Genomic DNA, 18,311 nt, shown 5'->3' with positions numbered 1-18,311 from the left:
GCTTCAATGCTAAATTCATCGGCGAATTAAATGTTTTGTGACAACTTCAGTAATTTGAAATTCTTTTTTCATCTGATTACAAAAAATATAATGTTGTTTCATCGTGAGAGATTCTCACTTCAATAATAGAAATTGAGTTGTTATAAGGCAATTTGTAAATGTTTAAACTTTATTGCTTTCGGTGTTATTTTTGGTTAGATTGCTCACATAAAATATTATTTCAAGTTTCTATTGCATTTAAACTAGGTACTTCACTCATTCAGTTGATAAAAAAGCAGCCAATTAGCCCCAGTCATTCAGTCGATTGGAAGATGAAATGATTATATGAATCAATAATGAATGAATCATGGTTTTTAAACGACTAGTTCTTAGTTACGGGGAATTAACATTGGAAAGGGCATTTTTGTGGAAGGAAAACTTGATCAGGATTAAAATCGATTTTTTTTCTAGAAAATTTGATTTTGATTTGGAATGAAAAAAAAAGAAGAAAAAGTCAGACTGAAAAAATGGTCATGTTTCAACGCTAAACGACAAGGATAAAATGGCTGCTTCATTGGTGTGAAAAATAAACTTGCAAATATATGATTTAAAATAAGAAATTATTTCGCAAAATTGAGGATCGCACATTTACCAGACTATGTAAAAAAAATGCTCTATATTTTAAAAATATTTTATCTAATCATCTGAAGCTTCTCGCTTAATATTTATCGGTTCAACGAGTGTCGGACTGAGAGCGAGTGCTGGATTGGCAACTGCAATAATATTATTGCCCGAAGCTGAAAGCACACGCACGCCCAACGACCCGTTTGCATTGGCATTGATGTTTGCGGTTACGGTGACTTCCTTTTCATCGTCAGGCGATCGAACCATTTCGCTTAACATCTTATTCTCCTGAAATATTGGAATTTTGAGAAATGAATGGAGGAAAAATGTGAGAAAGGAGCACAAGAGATATTGAACCCAAGAGAAACGGCCAATATGTTTATACGCTGTCTATCCGCCAAAAATACACTACAATATATATTCACGCTTATTGGACGCCGAATTGAATATATATTCTAGTGTATATTCGGTGTATTCTTCAGCGTGAAACATATTGAATCAATGAATGCATTCATGGCCATCAGAGGGCGCCTGAATATGTTTCAATATGTTTCACGCTGAAGAATACGCCGAAAATACACTAGAATATATATTGAATTCGGCGTCCGATAAGCGTGAATATATATTGTAGTGTATTTTCGGCGGATAGACAGCGTATAAACATATTGGCCGTTTCTTTTGGGAAGTGTTTTTTTTAGCAAAAAAAAATGTATTTCATTGATTCTTTCAACATCGTTATCACCTCTTCAACATCGTTATCACCGCCATTGGACGACTGAAGCTGTGGCGAACTCGAACTGCTGAACGAGAATCGGGAGTCATCTTCACAATCGGAACGTGAGTAACGAGTCGAACTGTGGGAAGCCAAATAATTATAATCGACAAAAATTCATAATATTTACAAATACATTGTGCCGAATCGACACTGCCGATGAAAAATCGGAATAAAAGACGGAAGGAAATTTTGAGTTAAAATTAAAAAAGTACGTACGAAAACCGGGCTGCAATATCGCCGACATCAAATGATTTGCCCAGCTTATGATAGATTTGCAGCAAATTGTGTCGCATTTCTTCGGCACTTGTGTGGTATTCCTATAATTGCATACAAATCAAATATTCAATCTGGAAAATTTGATGACTCATACATAAATTTGACCAATTTCATTGGAATTTAGTTGTTCAGTGCGAGCAAGTTATACTGAAGCGGCTTACCTTGGTGCAAAATAAATTATTAGCAGAAATAGCGTGAGATCATTAGAATGCAAATATTTTGTCATGCAAATATCATGCGTAAATAATTTGAAAAAAAAAATTTGATCAGTCTTACTAGATAGAATTTGCAACAAAAAAGACCCATTTTATCAAACTAAATACAAACGCAATGAATTTTTTCTCGGTTCGAGCAGCACTTACATCTACATTGCATAATGTCACTATCAATAATAATCAATACACGATATCACAAACAAAACAGATCTTTGGTACATGCAATAACTACAAAAGCTAGAAAAAGTAAAGAACAGACAGATTAATTGCATCAAGCATGGTAGTTTTGAGTAGTCCACAAGCGAAGCAGTTAGTTCAGGTGCTAAGGAATGTAATAGTAGTGAGTTTGTATTGGTTGTGCAGCTGACGACTGTAACAAACACACATTAAATCGGTTTTAGTACAATTCTTTGAGGTTAGTCAACGATGTGATTTTTAGTCAAACAAATTTGTGCGAGATTCATTGATAAAATTTGGAAAAAAATGTACCTTCATTTTTGATTAGCCAAAATCACGACTTTCAAGTTGAAAAATTTGGCGTTTTTGTTTGTTTGATTTTAGTCAGGATAGAATTGAAAACAGGAGCCGAAAAACCAAAGCAAAGCAAATTAAATTAGGCAAAAAAAAATGTAAAATCGAAAGCAATTTGACGGTAAAAGCGTATAAATGCATTTTGAATTGCACGCAATCACAATTTGTTCTAATCTATGTCGATGATTGTGATACGTTCACACCGTTCACAATCGCATTGTTCATGACAATGTGACGGACTCAATACCTTGCTGTATTCAGAGCTGGTATCGCTTGGCAATCTCATTCGTTTTGCTTGCATCTCTTCTTCGGCCGAACGTGATGACGTTGACTGTTGACTGCTGAGGGAAGAACAACACATTTAAGAAAAAATGAATTTTGCATGCGATGATTATTTTGTAATATTTACCTCATGGCGATGCGAGCAATACCAGCTGAGTGTCCGAAGCCAGCGTCTTTGACAACCTGGCGAGCCAGGGGAAATAATTCAACACGTCGTGTCAATAAAGCTGGTATAAATTTACACATTTGTGCTGCTGCCTCATTCACGCACACTTCGTGAAGTGTTAGCGGCTTTTCGGGGCGACGCTTGCAATCGAAACGACCATAAATTGCGGAAAACTTTCGAATTCCAAACATTCGTCGGTCATCATTTTCGCTCAGAGCGATAATCGCATCAATCTCTTTCGTTGATCGCTTTTTCGTGCTTTGTGGTTTTGTGTCCAACAATTGATATTGACTTGCCAATCTAATGTATGGATAAAATATGTTTTCTTTTAAAAACCATCCTTCTTATCGCATCAAAAGCAATATTCGGTGAAAATCTTTTTTTTATTTAATTTCGTGGTAAAACGAATTTAAGGAATTATTATTGATTAATTACCGATCGGCGGCTCTAGTAAGCCGGTCTACTTGTTCAGGAGATAACGTTGGATTTAATTGGGAAACCGAACTCATTGGTGTGGCTGAAGCTGCGCCAATTGAACTGCCAATATGTGATGATATACTTCCGATCGTACTGAAGGTGGATCCCATTGTGGCCGCTCCACTAATTGAAGACGGACTGTATGTTGGGATCGGGTGAAATGGGCTGCGCGATTGTGTTACGGGCTCAGGGCTGAATTCAGTTCGCGTTGTTTCTGAAAATGGGTAATTTTGAAAATGAGTAATTTTTGAAAGAAGAGTGCAAATGTTGTTCCCTGTATTAGGAGATATTATATCGCTGCAAATGATTCCCCATACTAAATGAGATTTCTGATAAGCATCTGCATTTATGCGCGAATAAAATGATGATAACATGTAATCAAACGTTGTTTTGTTGGTTTTTCAATACATTTGTTCTAAACAAAAAAGTTGCATCGCAATTGTATCATCGCACAGTCATGATAAAGAAAATAAAGGTTACCCTGACAAGCAATCGTTGAATACATATTCACTTTGTGAACAATCGTCTTATCGAACCAATAAATTGTTGAACTTTGCCGTCACACAGCCAGTTTATGTTTGAACGTCAAAGAAAAGGCATTGAAAAGTCGCTGTTCTATCCAGAAAATGAGTTTCCTTAATAAAGTGATTTTAATTACTGGCGCAAGTTCAGGAATTGGCGAGTCAGGAATTGGTCAGAGTACCTGGCCAAAAAAGGTGGGTGCATTGCTTTGGTTGGTCGCAACGTATATCGATTGAACGAAATTACTGAACGTATTAAAAGTTCCGGTGCACCGACACTTTTGGCGATCGAAGCGGACATAACAAAAGACGCTAATCGAATCATTGCCGAGACGATAAATCGCTTTGGAAAGTTGGACGTGTCAATCAACAGTGCGGGCATATTTGCAAGCAATTCGATTTGCCCGAATACAATCGCATCATCGACACCAATCTTCGAAGTGTCATAGAGTTATCAACGTTGGCCGTTCCACATTTGGCAAAGACGAAAGGCAACATTTTGAATGTTTCAAGTACCTCTGGATTACTTGTTAAGCCCAATTAAAACACACGCCACAGCAAGCGGAAGAATACTTTGAAAGTTTGAAGAACATCTTTCCACTGCAAAGAGCTGGCGAATGCAGCGATACATCGGCCGCAATCGAATATTTATGTGGAGATTCGGCATCATTTATCACCGGTTTGTGATCACTATGCGATTTCAATATTCGAATTAATAAATTCGCTAAATTAATTTTTTTTCCAAAATTTGCTAGTTGACGGAGGAGCTTTAATAGCGGGGAAATAAAACTGTATCGAGATGAATTGCACGAAAATTTCTTTTCAATTTGAATTAAAATGAAGCAACAATAAAAATGAATGAACAACCCACCTATGGTTACATATTTTGAAACTGAAATGGATATTTTGATCTAATTAACCAAAGATTAAACTGTGAAATAAACTCACCTATACTTGATAATGGCACTTTAAACGACGCTGGATTGCTCACCCATTCGGCCAAGGCTTTCTGAAAACGGCGAACATGCAACGGCTTTGATGCCATTCCAACTAGCGCCATAATTTCCAAAAACTCATCTTCACCCGCATCACATAATTGCTGCACATCATCGCCACCTGAAAAAAACGGATTGAATTTTGATTCAAAATCAAAGCAATTTGTTGAATTATCTTCATTTGGTTAAGAGATTTTTATGAAATAAACAAATACTATTGAGAAAATGTTTTTAAAAAAATCGATTTTGAATCATACCCATCTCAAGTAATGTGTCGTAATATGCCAGAAGACTGGCTCTCTGTAGAACTCGATATAGCTGCAGTTCAGCTTCATTCTGTGGTGTGGATGTAGAGACCACTGCAAGAAAGAGAAGAACATGGATAATATAAAAAAGAGAGAGAAGAACAGATGAAATTTGATAACAAAATACTAAAAAAAGATGAAAAACTGATCATTTTAAGTGAAATACTTTTCGAAATTTGAATTCCACATTTCAAGCCAAAGTGCAAATGATCAAAAGCCGAGCAATTAAAATAATTGAAACAAACCTTTACACCCAACAATCAAAAGCTAAAGCATTTTATTTTTTCAATCAAGCCCATTTTTTCATAGACAAATGAGAACGTGATTGGTTTATTTATGAGTCGCATCGAAAAAAAAACCAATCCCATAATATCATTTCGAGGTGCTGGTTTTTTATTTGTGTTGAATGCAAACACAACTAATCCCCTCTTGATCGTCTTTCTGCGACGTAGCGTTTTTTTATACGTTTACATTCTATTTCTTATGCACGATTTCAACCCTTTTTTTTCTTGCATCCAATATAAAAAAGGGGTTGTATTTTTTTCTACGTAGATTTGGATCGTATAGTCGTGTCGGCTCAGTTTTTTTTTCGAAATTAAAAAAAAATTAATTTTTCCCGATTTTTATGCCACTCGCGTCCTTTCACATAGTCTGAGGCCAAGAACTCTTGGGCCACAAAAATGCTTCGAAACACAACACAACACCAGTGAATTACTACTATTGTTTCTTGGCAATCTAGAAAATTAATGCATGCAACGCATAACGCTGTGTAAAAAGATGAAGAATAATGAGTGTTCTTTGGTTGTCGGCAGCAAAAAAAAAATGCGCCGTGCACATCTCGCTAAGATGATGAAGAGAGAGAGAGAGAGAAAAAAAAACCAATGAACCTTTTATGTAAATCAGAGATAGTGTTTTTTGTGTCCATTTTTTCTCCATCGAATATGCAAATGAGAGAAAATCTTCTCATGCTTGGAGAACGAACAGAGACAAACAAAAAAAACTATCACTCTCAGGAAATTGACCCTATTGTTGCTGTTCTTTGTACACATCAGCCGATATGTACAAGTTTTTATAACATTTTTTTCTGCGTTTTTTTTCTAAATCGACACCGCTCTTTACAGTTAAACACATGAAACGGATATTCTTTGGTTCTCATCACAGCTATTTTCACACATATTAATGAATTTTTTTTCCGCTCTTCTAATCGCATCCTTGCTGTTGTTTGCCTCTCTTTGAAGAACGATATCAATTCTGTGGGAATAACGGATGATTTGTTTATGCAATAAATGTTGATTGGAATTGAGGGCTCGTTTTTTTTATGGAGAAGTGGATTTTTTGAAGAAGAAAATAAAAAATCTTTCAAAGATGAAGAAGAAGAACCAGCAGAAGAAGATGAAAAGTGTAATTAGAATTTTAGCACTTTTGAATCCATTTTGAAATAAATTGTTTTTCAACCAATTTTTCTCCGATATCAAATGGATTTCAATTTGCAAGAATCATTAAATTTGGAATATGTTAGTTCTTCTTTATATAAATCCATCGATTTCGTGTGAAATTTCGCTTTCAAATCTTAAGACTCTCGGGTTAAGAACTCAACAAACACTTGTATATCACACAAACTGCCTAAACTGTGATCTACTCGGGCATTCACACGGTAATAAAATTTGTGCAGAAAAAAATTATGACAAAAGTCTAAGTGATCTCAGAGAAGCAAAGAAAAAACTGCGGACAATGAGCGTTGTCTGAGAGAGAATATCCAGTTGGCATCGCAGCAGCAAAAAAAAAACCGAACAAATTCGCGAGAGATTGTTAGAGCAAACAAATGAATTGAATCAAAGGAAAACTATGAATAGAAGGAATATGCAAAACAAAAACGCAAGCCAGTCGAGTTATACACACAAATGTGAGAAGAGAGAGAGGGGGAGAGAGAAGAAGCGCACGAAAAAAAAAATCGAAAGTGAAAAAATGAAGACAATACACGTGTACGGTCTGGAAAGAAACTCGTCTCGATGTGGTGTGGTCGGCACAGAAAGTCTCTCACGGGATTCACGCATACGAAATGAACTGGTATTTCTTCTAGTCTATTCCGTCGTGTGATAAACTCCTACAGGAAAAAAACAGCCTCAGAAAAAAAAACATCGTCGACCAAGAAAAAAACTCCTGCAATTGATTACCATTATGAACAACAGCATAAACATTTAATTTCTATGCTGCGGCTCTCTCTCTCTCTCTTTCTTGCTGTCTAAGAAACATTTGCGTACGCAGAGCGGTTCACAATGTGCGCACGACGGCCGCAATTCGATCATCATCATTCACAACAAGCTTCGAAAGATGCGAGGAAAGAGCAACGCGAAAAAACACCACCTTTTTTTTCTTATACACAGACAAATAGGTGCTGTATTGTAGTCGGCTTTGTGCAGCGCGGCTGCCTTCACTAACGAAACGAAGTTAGAAAAGGATAACAAGAAAAATGTTTACCCTTTAAGTCATACGTGTTTTTTTTCGGTGTCGTCATTTTTTTAATCTCCTTTTCGTGTTCTTGTCTTGTTGTGTGCTTCCTTTTGAGCGAGTGAATAGATCGGTCGTGTTTTTTTGGTGTATGAGAGAGCGCAAATAGTTCATCTATCATATGTTTCTTGTTTCGTTTGCATACGTGAATCGATTTGAATATTGTTCGCTGTGAATGTGTGCGTTTTTTTCCTCTCTCCTTCTTCGCCCGTGAATTGGTTTTGGCCCCTTCAATTTCTGGTATTAGGCGAACGTCTCTCTGCGCTTGTGGTATGAATCCTTTTATGTTGCGTTTTTTTTTTGTTTTAGTTGCGATGCGTTGCCCGCAGGTATCTCAAGCGCATTACATTCTAATTTATTCAATTGATGATGCGTACTACTGCATTACCCGGCCCCAATGATAGATACGGACGAAAAAAAAAATTTACAAGCATAAACACAAAGAGATTTTTTTTTGACCGGAGTCCACAATTCAGCAGGTAAAAATTTAAGAGAAGTGTGTGTTTTTTGTGTCTCTAGTTAGGATTATTACGATATTGCGTTTAAAAATAATAATAATAATCAAAGAGAACGAGTTCGGTCGTGAAAAATGCATTACGGTAGCACATCGGCAGCGATTACTTATCCGGTATGTGAGGCTATGCGATCACATGATTTACAATGCCGAGTGTGTAATGAGTGTGCTTGCGATATGCTTAGGTGAGCCATTCGATGGGAATTATGATGTTAAAGAAAACATCTCGGCGGCAGAAGAGAGTGCGAGCGAGTGAGAGAGAACCGCATCTTATTTGCATATTCGGATGTGATGTCGCATTTTTTCTGTCATTTACTTCAATCCATTTTTCGTACCGTTGTCATTTTTTCTCGCTGTTTTCCGTTTTTTTTTCTCCTCTTTGCCGTTCGCGTTTTTTTCTTTGGGCCGTCGAACAAAGTGTGTGAGAAACGTGTACAGATGAATTGAAACACGTGAAAAAAAATGAAAATTCTCACAACATACCGAGTGTGCGATGATGATGTTGTTGTTTGAATGTCTTGTCATTCATGAGGTTTGATTTCGACAATAAAACAAGGCTTATTGTTTTCTGATGCGATGCGTTGCAATCCGCTTCCATGGACTATCCGTTCTCACGAGCGTGTGTGTATGAACAAATTGTGATTTAGTGGGTCGGGTACTTGATTCACGCGGTACATCGGTCGACGTTGAATCCTTGCAAATATTTGCAGTCTATTTCAAATCATTCTGAGTGTGACTCGCTACGACTGGCGCGTTGCCAGTTCGTCGGACAAAAAATCCGTCTAGAAAATATCGAAATAACCAAAAACACATTTCAATGTTATGCTTTTTTTTTGCTACTGTTGCTGCCGTTGTTGCGAATATGTGTACGATGAACCGCCAATTGATGACACAAAACGAAATAAAATATGAAAGAAGAACGATGCAATAACAACGGCCTATTTGCCGAAAATTTCAAAATGCACATAAAATTAACCGAGCAACGTGGGCAAAAAGCATATATGAGAAATGCCAAAATGGAATATCGAGAGCAACAGCGATTCCTTTCTTTTTGCTAGCTTTGACATTGGCGGAATCAATGTGCATATTTTTATAATGGATGTTGTGTGCCGTGGCGTCGCATGTCGTGTAGTGAGAATTAATACGCGTTGCGCGGAGAAAGAAATGTTTGTGACTACGGCGGCCGTTTTGGTTCGGTCGCTCAACCAAATGCGCACTCTTTGTGTTATGTGTATGTGTTTTTTTAGTTTTCGCTCCTATATGGTGTCCACTGATATGCCCGAGAGACCAAATGAAATTCATCCTAATAACAATAATTTGATGATTTCGATTGCTTTAAAATTTGATGAACGTATTTATCGTTGGTGCGCGAAAGCAACGAAACAACACATCATAATGAAAGCACATCGTGTGCTTTTTTTTCGTTTGTCATCATCATCATCTTGCATCGGACGCTCTTCACACCGTTGATGCCAACGGTAGCAACAGCAGCAGCCGCGATGCAATCTTTGCTGAAGCAAAAAAAAACTCGAAAGAAGATTTTCTTTTCATTATATTATTATATTTTTTTGTTCACTTTTGATTAAAACAAACGGTTGCGCAGAGAAAAAAAAACGACAACATTTTCGATTATTAGATGAGAAAAAAAAGCGGGAGTGTGTTCTTAAGGCATTATGGCATGAAGATTCTTTGATCCAACTTTTTAATTGCACGACGATGTCTAACTAAGATTTGTGCCGAATGTGCACAAGAATTTGTGTAAATTTTTGCCATGGCTTTTTTTCACCTCGTTTTGTTTGGTTCATGTTATTTTCATTGCGCCGGTTCTTGTGCGCGAATTCAACATTCCATAATTATTCGGAAGTTTTTCGTGCGGGACATTGCATGAAAAAAAAAACATCGAAGAAAGTCAGTTTGCGATTATCGATAGATTGATGCCTTTGCTCTTAGTTGAGCGCTGGTAAAAAATGTTACAGACGCTCAAGAATGTGGCGGCCTGAGTTTTTGTCATCGGTCAACTGAATTCGAGCGCGGTGCGTGCACGTTACACTAACGAGAGTAAAAACGACTACTGTTTTTTCTACGTTAGAATTCAATTCAGCTGGGCTCGCATATTCTATGCAATTCGGAGACGAAGAAAAAAATGGACAAGAAAACTATTTTGCCCTTTGATCGTTGAATTTTGTCTTTGAATTCTTGAATTTTGATAGAAATTCGAAATCATTTTTTTTTTCGTTCACATTTTGGTAGAGTGCAGGTGGTTGGGTGTACGTTTCTCTCGATATAATTGCCACTTTACCGACAAATATTGATGCGGAACGCATGCTATCGATGAATTCTCATACCGGCGTGTTATTAGTTATCAACATTGTTATGAAATTGACGTCACTGGCTGTCCAATTAAACTTGCCATTTTGATGGCAATAAATTGGAAAGAAATTAAATTGTCGCCGACGGCCGAACTGGCATGGTTCACTCCAGGTTCTAATTATTTTTTTTTTGTTCATTAATAAAAATATGTATGATGCATTCGACACTCAAACATATTGCAAAAACACCGAAAACCGTTAATATTTGTTCGGCAACAAGAACGCTCCTTGAAAGTGGGAAAAAACGATCATTTCCATTTTTTGCGATTGAAATGTTTACTTTCACTGAAATTTATATATATATATATATATATGTTTTGTTCTTTTGTGATCGAATGAATGGAAAGGGTTATGAATTTTACATAATCACAATAAATAGAATGGTATATGATTGTTATGTCGTTATGTGCTATTGACGCACATACAAAATTCAGTTTGAGCGGAACAGAAAAAAACAACGATTGGTAAGTGTGTGTGTCTAGGGTACGAAACTACCTGAAAAAAATCGCTACCCTTATGTTTGGCAAAAAACAGCAGTTAAAATGGTGGTTGTGAGTAGACCTTATTGGTTGGATTGAAACGAAAGGCGGAAGTTTTTTTCTTACGGAGCATTCTCTTCGAAATAGAGGTACATCGAAATGAATTTGTCGGTACACGAATAATTTAATGGCTCACATGCGAGTGTAAGAGTGATTGCTCATCGCGATGGGAACAGTGAGTGAGAGAGAAGTTATTTACCGGTTGAAAATCACAAAGACTGCGTCGTCTTTCGATGGAACTGGGGTGACGATTCATTCGAAACGGTAGGCTAAGAGACTGCCTTTTTAAATCGGCAGCGACTTTTTTTCTTCTCTCGCATCACCAGGACCAAGCATCCGATGAGAATACATCCAAAACGAGTTCCTTTCGAAATGAATAAATACGATGTAACTACGTACATAAACGATTGTTCGAAATATGTGTGTTTTTTCTCGTTCGCGTCGGTCTCGTGGAATATTTGAATTTAACCGTTAAATCCGGTGAAAAAATGGCGTTTCAAAGATATGTTTTTATTACCCTTGAATTTAAATGACGGCGATGTGCTGACATCATTAGAAATATTCGGTACAAAAGAGCAAGATCTGTTGCGCAAGCAATGCCGCGCCATTTTTCCCTTTAATACATCATAAAGATGAAGAAAGAATAGAAAAAAAATAGTGTGTTCTGTTTGTATCTAACGTCTGTTTGCTATTATCCCATGCTTAAATGCAGATCTGGTTTTGAACTTGAGCTTGGTTTCAATGAGGACGCCAAAAATTCGCCGCATTTTTTCCGCTCTCACTGTTTTTCATTCCAATATTTCGCACAGTTTTGAATTGATAACATCGAGTGGATGCCGTCTTTATTTTTCGCTGATGTTAATATACCATCTATCTCTTCCCTCTCTTCCCTCTCTTTTTCATTCACTCTTTGATTTACCCCCAAAAACAATTCGATTTCTTCTGTAAATCCGCATTCATCCGCAATTTTATGCGCGTCTACGGAGAGTTAAACTACTGAAACTTTGTTGTTGGATGTTGGTGCATTTTCATTGATTTTTGTTTCTTGAGTTCCGTTGCTTCGTTGTATCCACACATTTTTTCCCCGTCTCTATCGCTTTTTATAATCGCATTTTTTCGGTTTGGATACATTTTTTTTTTGCTCCCGCTCTCCAACTCTCGATAGATTTGGTCGATGTGTGTGGAAGAAAGAGTATGTGTTTATGTACATGTGTTTTTGTTGAGAATGAAAAAGACGCGCCCAATATATTTGGTGTTATCGTTTCGTCTGCGATAGAGTGTAGAATTGTTCTTCAACTGCAATTTATATCGTGTGGCTCCTGATCGTCTATGAAAAAACAATAAAAGCAATACTGAGCTGAGCGCAAAAAATCCAGATTATCACGAGACGGACAATGTGAGGCGAGCGAGTGTGCGAGTGAGAGAAAGGGACGGTGCAAGGAAAATGGCAATAGAAGCGAAACGGAAAAATATTAAGAATATCCAACATGAGAAATACGAGACGGCACCAAACAAATAACAAAAACGACTGACGACCAAGAAGAGCCACAAAAACGATTAAAACGAACGCACAATTGATGAGAAAAAAGTGTGCTAGAAGAGAAGAAATCTGTGAATGTGTGTGAGCACTTCGGCAGTGTTTCTATCATTTTATCCCATTTTCCTGACTCGCGCGACTGTGTTTGTTGGTTTGTCGGGTTTTTTTTCGCGTCTGCGAGACTATCAAACTTCATTGAGAATTGGCAAGTAGGTTTGCTGTAAAAGAACTGCTTGCCGAGTCAATATCGTGTCAACTGGACAACTGTGCTAACAGACAGAATGAATTTTGTACAAGTTCCACCATGGTCTAATTAAAAAATATCGTTGAAATGAACTCGACGATTGAAAGTGTGTTCAGACAGACACACCGTGTGTGTATTTGTGTGCAAGAAAGTCTTCACTAAGAGAAACAGTCTCTCGCTGCACCGACAATGCTTCCGAAACGAACATGGAAAATTGCGGAAAGCAACAGATTAGGTTAATTTGATGCGAGCTGATTTATGTTTATGTGCAGCCAACTGCCAGTTAACGTTTTACGACTTCAATGCATCGGAAGTTTTATGTTTGAATCGGCGCTTTTCGAAATAACTTATGTGGAAATTCCCAAATGATCAAATTTCAATTCTGCGAGCGCACAGATGAAGACGAAAAAAAACGGCGAGATTTATCGATGTTGTTATTTCAACAACTTTCGGTGTTTGTTTTTATTTTCGATAGTTATAAAACATCGATTATTTATGATATCGATCGGAAAGTTTGAATTTTAACATCAAATGTGTTGGCGAACATGTACCAAAGCACTAACAATACAAACGATTTGTTTTGTGTTTTTCAGTCTTCGCAGTGTTGTTGGAGATGGCTCAACCAAGGGCTGTTTGATATGACCCAAGGAAGAAATTGACGAGATAAATCAGTTGCAAATGTTAATTGGGATCCATTTGATATTGACCGGGCCGGAAACAAATGAAATCAATTCAAATTGATTGCCGAAAAAGAATTCTAGTTTCGACAATAATAATTCATATTTTTTTCCGGACATTTGACCAACCGTTGAATCGAATCTTGCATTGAATCGTGGAATAAAAGTTATTCGAATCTTAAAATAAATGAATCGGTACTTGAAAAATCAATGTGAAAAAAACAGTGCTCCGAACATACGTCAAACTCCAACGATTCAAGGGGTTGAATCCCTTTTCCGTCGCTGATTAAAGATTACCCGCACAATGTGTCGGTGTGGAGTGCAATAGAAAGGAAAAAAACATTAAATTGAAGACGAAAAAAAAAATCTTTATACAGCATATGTTTACTTGGCCGTTGCTCTTCGTGTGCTGGGCCACAATGAACAATGTCTTTCGACCGATTTTTTGTGTTCAAAAATTATATGCACTCATCATAGGGCAAAAAAACCCGAAAGGTAACGGGTAAAAACTTATTATTTGTTCAATAAAAATCGTGCGAGTAAATAGAACAATTTTTTTTTCTTCATTCAACAACATTTTTTTCTAAAGCATTTTACTCTTTGAACTATTGAACCGGGACACAGACCATATGTTTTCCACAATGGATGGTGCGTTTTTTTTCTTCTCTGTTCTGTTTGAATTACATATGCACGGAATAATGGAACGTCTATTCAATGGGAAAAAATGAGTGACCAGAAAAAAACAACACACAACGAATTACTCTTGATGAATAATGAAGCCGTTTAACGCGCCAAAAACTTTTGAAACGGGTTTAGTTTGCTTTTTTCGCGATTGACTTTGGCTAGAAACTTGTGGTTGAACTGAAAGGAAAATGAGTGAGTGTGTCTGTCTAAACTTACTGGTTCCGTTGTTATTGCGGCCAAGCGTTTTTCCAGGTGGTGACAAAATCGGACTGGATGCGGACGATGACGATGCCTGCTGAATGGATGGTGTGCGTGTCGCACCAAAATGTGGCGGCGTTTGTTGTGCGTGCAAATGTGATTGATGCAACGGATGCAATTTTGGATGTGGTGCTATCGATGATATTGAACCAGTAACTAGACCAGATATCGAAGCGGTAGCGGCGCTCGGCGCTTGAAGCTGCTGCTGCTGATGATGATGATGATGATGTTGATGATGCAATTGATGTATATCTGAAAGGCTTGTTAGAGAAACTCCTTCTTCTGGCTGGCTACTTTGTACTATTACACTACTACTAGTTGCTTGCGTATGATGCGATGTTGTCGACGATGGATGACCACCCGAAATTTCCATAATATTTTTAATACACAACTCTCTCAACAAACAATACACACGTTTTACAGCGATTTAATACTCTTTTTTGTTTGCTTCTATTTTGGATCGAATCGTCCGGCCAAAACGTTTCCCAAAGGTTATGTGTACTTGAAACGTGTTCAAATTTACATTTTGCAACGGTACAACAACGAAGCAATCAATTGCTCGATTTAAATGTTATGTTTGATGGATGAAAAATGATTATTAACGCTAATTTATTTTTTTTATCGACGGTATGTGTTCAACGCACTGGCCTAAGTTTTCAAGAAAATTACCTACTACTTCACAATCAAATTTACTAAAATCACAAAATTCTACATTCAAGAACAACGAAAAGAAAAACAATTTCACGATTCTACACAAAACAAATAAAACACAATCAATGAGTCCAATAAAAAAACAAACACGTTAGAAAATGTTGATAAGAAATCTCTTCAAATTGATTTAAATTGATTTTGATTTAGAATGATTTAACGTTAAACGTTAAATAACAAAAGCGCGCTATTCGATTGCAACGAGATTGGTGATTGGATGACAACGGATGATTTTTCTTAGAATACAAATTTTGATTTGCTAAAATAGTCTTTTCTTTTGATTTCTGCACTTGGATTTATACGATTTGTTTTCACCCAGAGAAGAAAAAATTACGCACAAAGCTTAAATGTTTCAGCTGGATTCAAAATGATAGCGATCTATTGCGATTGGAATTTTCGATGGTCTAGCACCACACACTAAAATGAAGGCGTTAAGCTCAAACAATAAACAACAAAATCACACGATTTCTCAGAGTGAATGAATAAAGAAATAAATGATAAATTTTTTGGAAAATAAATTAAAATATGTAGTTAAAACAAATGGCACGAAAAATTAAAAAAAAAATGAAATGTGTATGTTAATAGAAATAAATCCGTGGCTGTGTTAGTTCATAGTCTGGTATTTCAATGTACCGCTTCGAATGCAATCAAAATAACTTCTGAACGATTGGTAGCTTTGACAGTGGCATCGAAGGGCGATTCATGTGCTGCTGTTGGATGGTAAACGAGAAGGAATAACAGATGAATGTGAATATGGGAAGAGAGAAGAAAAAAAACTCGCACACTCACAGCAAAGGCAGCATCGACCGTCGTCTTCATCGTCGTCGTCGTCGTCGTCACATTCTCCTTTTTGTTGCTTCAACCGTTTTCCTTTTGTAGCTGTTTCGTTTCGTCTTCATCGGTTGCATGTGAGTGCTACGCATTATGCATTACCCATACGTGCATCAAATACACATACACAACCGCGCTCCGCACTTACATACTAAGACACACGAATTGGTTCAAGTCGCATACTTCACCCGGACACACAATTGAATTGGGTAGCTGCTGTTTGCTTGTGCAAAGTCACTTTTTGCTTTGGTTGTTGGTATTGTTCTTTTTTCTGTGTTTTGTTTTCGGCATTCCGAATCATTTGCTCCGCCTTTTATATAAAATAACTACACATTTACGCATTGACACGCAAAATCGACGGGGATTCTTCTCTCTCACTCTCTCTTTTTCTCTCATATATATACACGCAATTTAAAGGTTCAATTGCAATGAACGGTTTTTCTGATTTAAATAGGTAATTCATCGCGGATCCATTACATACGGCTCGGCTCGATCATGAAACCTCTCTATCAATTCATGTACACATGTATGGTTTATGATATTTTTCTAGAAATGAGAGGAAAATTTGCGACATTATGCTCATGTTATGGAGCCAATTACAAGTTCATAAGGAGGGAAAAAGAGTGTCCGATGAAGACAAGTAGTAGCCGGCACAATGTTGTTTGTCAACGATGGCCGGTTCGAATGAAGAATGACGAAAAAAACAACAACAACAACAGCCACATCAACCACGAAGTCCAATGCATTGAATGCCAGCAAAAACAAAAATGTCTAATAAAAATTGACTGAACTCGGCCTCATCGTTCGTTTATCGATGACGACGCGCGTATACAGCAGTATGACAAAGTATTTTTTTTACGTTTTTGCAGCAACACACATGTAAACAAGCACATAAAACATCAAGTGTGATACAATAAATCGAATAAATGGTTTTTCGTTTGCATTTTGATTGTGCGCTTCGCGATACACAACACTCTCCGTCTGCATTGGATGCACAAATGCGCTTTTCATGTATTCCAAAAACCCGATCATCGTCGTCGTGAATTGGTTGTGAGTGCGCGCTTACTGAATTTATGTGTTTCGACTTGGTGTGTGCGCGCACAGATTTTTTATGCCAACGACAACACACTTGTGGCATTGGCATTGAAGCATTATGTTGTCGATACTTGACATTGCTATTGACTAATATCATGTTATCATTATATTTTCAAGCGCAGCGACACTTTAAACGGACTTCTTGAATTGATTTAAAGACCATACATGGTGATGCGATGCACAGCGGACGATGGTACATGGCAAGAGGGACAAGAACAATAACGTTTTTTTTCGTTCTCTCTCTCTCTTTTCACTGTCGCGCATTAGTCAATACAGAATGTCATCAAAAACTGCCTCAAACAAGTGCAAGAAAAAAAAATGAGATATTGACAGAGAATGGAATTTCAATCATTCGATGATGTCGAAGAGTAGGACGAAAAAAAAAATCATTTCAACGTTTGCAATCAAGTGGTAAAAACTAATCATAAAGCAAACAAAAATGGCAACGAATTTTATTTTTGGCGAAAAATTAAAATTTCCCGTATTTATTTGCGACATTAATTTATTTTAATGAATCGGGAAATATTGCGAATGCATACATCGATTGCAATGCGTTGGCAATTTATTTTTCACCAAAATATCGCATTCAGAGGTTTTTTTGTGGACGAAAAAAAAAGCAAATCATAAAAATCCAGATCACGAAAACCATCGTGAGAATCTTTCTCGTGGACGATCAAAACTGATTGTGATTTTAATTGCATCACTTATACGCAGAAGATCGAGCGCACATGGCACTTTGTGGCTGGGTGTGAAAATTATAAACGGATGGCAATTAAAACCACAACGGAATAATTGCTCTGTGATAGAAAGCGAATAATTAAACTAATAAATTGATCGCGCATGATCGTCAATCGGCCAAAACGTTATAAACCAATGGCCTTCCCTTCTTTCGTCAGCCAGAGAGTCAAGATCGCCGCTTACAAAGATCGATGCGACAATTTCTACCGTACACGTATTGTGATTTGCATATTTCGATCGCCCATAGCCAATTAAAATGAAAATGTTTCACATGCTGGACTGAAGTCACTTTTCACCTGAAACTTAATTAGAACGCAAGCTACGCAAAAATTCGCGTTTTGTGTAATTAGTGCATTTTTCGAATAATTACATCGGCGAATATTTTCCGTCCGACGAATTGCATTCAATTGATTTTCGGGGTGATAATGAGTGATTTAAGGTAACAAGACTTTGAAATTCGTGG

General features: G+C 37.1%; 1 protein-coding gene across 2 annotated transcripts; it reads right to left on the bottom strand.

Moving 5' to 3' along the window:
* Positions 1–24: 24 nt before the first annotated feature.
* LOC129569084 (NGFI-A-binding protein homolog) lies at positions 25–15,991 on the bottom strand. Of its 2 annotated transcripts, none has more exons than XM_055447499.1 (10): positions 15,974–15,991; positions 14,435–15,894; positions 5,099–5,200; positions 4,795–4,962; positions 3,284–3,539; positions 2,810–3,148; positions 2,648–2,741; positions 1,595–1,695; positions 1,346–1,457; positions 25–891 (listed from the first exon to the last, which is right to left on the bottom strand). In XM_055447499.1, the coding sequence occupies exons 2-10, from the start codon at positions 14,847–14,849 to the stop codon at positions 676–678; spliced, it is 1,803 nt and encodes a 600-aa protein (XP_055303474.1). In that variant the 5' UTR covers positions 14,850–15,894; positions 15,974–15,991; the 3' UTR covers positions 25–675. The 2 variants fall into 2 exon arrangements, with proteins under 2 accessions (XP_055303474.1, XP_055303484.1); XM_055447509.1 differs by having other exon boundaries at positions 2,648–2,738.
* Positions 15,992–18,311: the final 2,320 nt, after the last annotated feature.

This window comes from Sitodiplosis mosellana, unplaced genomic scaffold (assembly GCF_009176505.1).
Source record: "Sitodiplosis mosellana isolate CC-2019 unplaced genomic scaffold, AAFC_SMos_1.0 Smas_scaffold_1, whole genome shotgun sequence".
Lineage (NCBI taxonomy): Eukaryota > Metazoa > Arthropoda > Insecta > Diptera > Cecidomyiidae > Sitodiplosis > Sitodiplosis mosellana.
The sequence above is the reverse complement of the archived record's forward strand: the minus strand, read 5'-3'. Positions and strand labels throughout refer to the sequence as shown.

Bases quoted from the DNA above. Each gene is read 5' to 3' on its own strand.
- LOC129569084 (XM_055447499.1), bottom strand. From the start codon at position 14,849: ATGGAAATTTCGGGTGGTCATCCATCGTCGACAACATCGCATCATACG. The intron at 5,201-14,434 runs GTAAGTTTAGAC...TCTTTCTTGCAG, and splicing joins CCGCAATAACAACGGAACCA to TGGTCTCTACATCCACACCA. The intron at 892-1,345 runs GTGATAACGATG...CCAATATTTCAG, and splicing joins GTGATAACGATGTTGAAGAG to GAGAATAAGATGTTAAGCGA.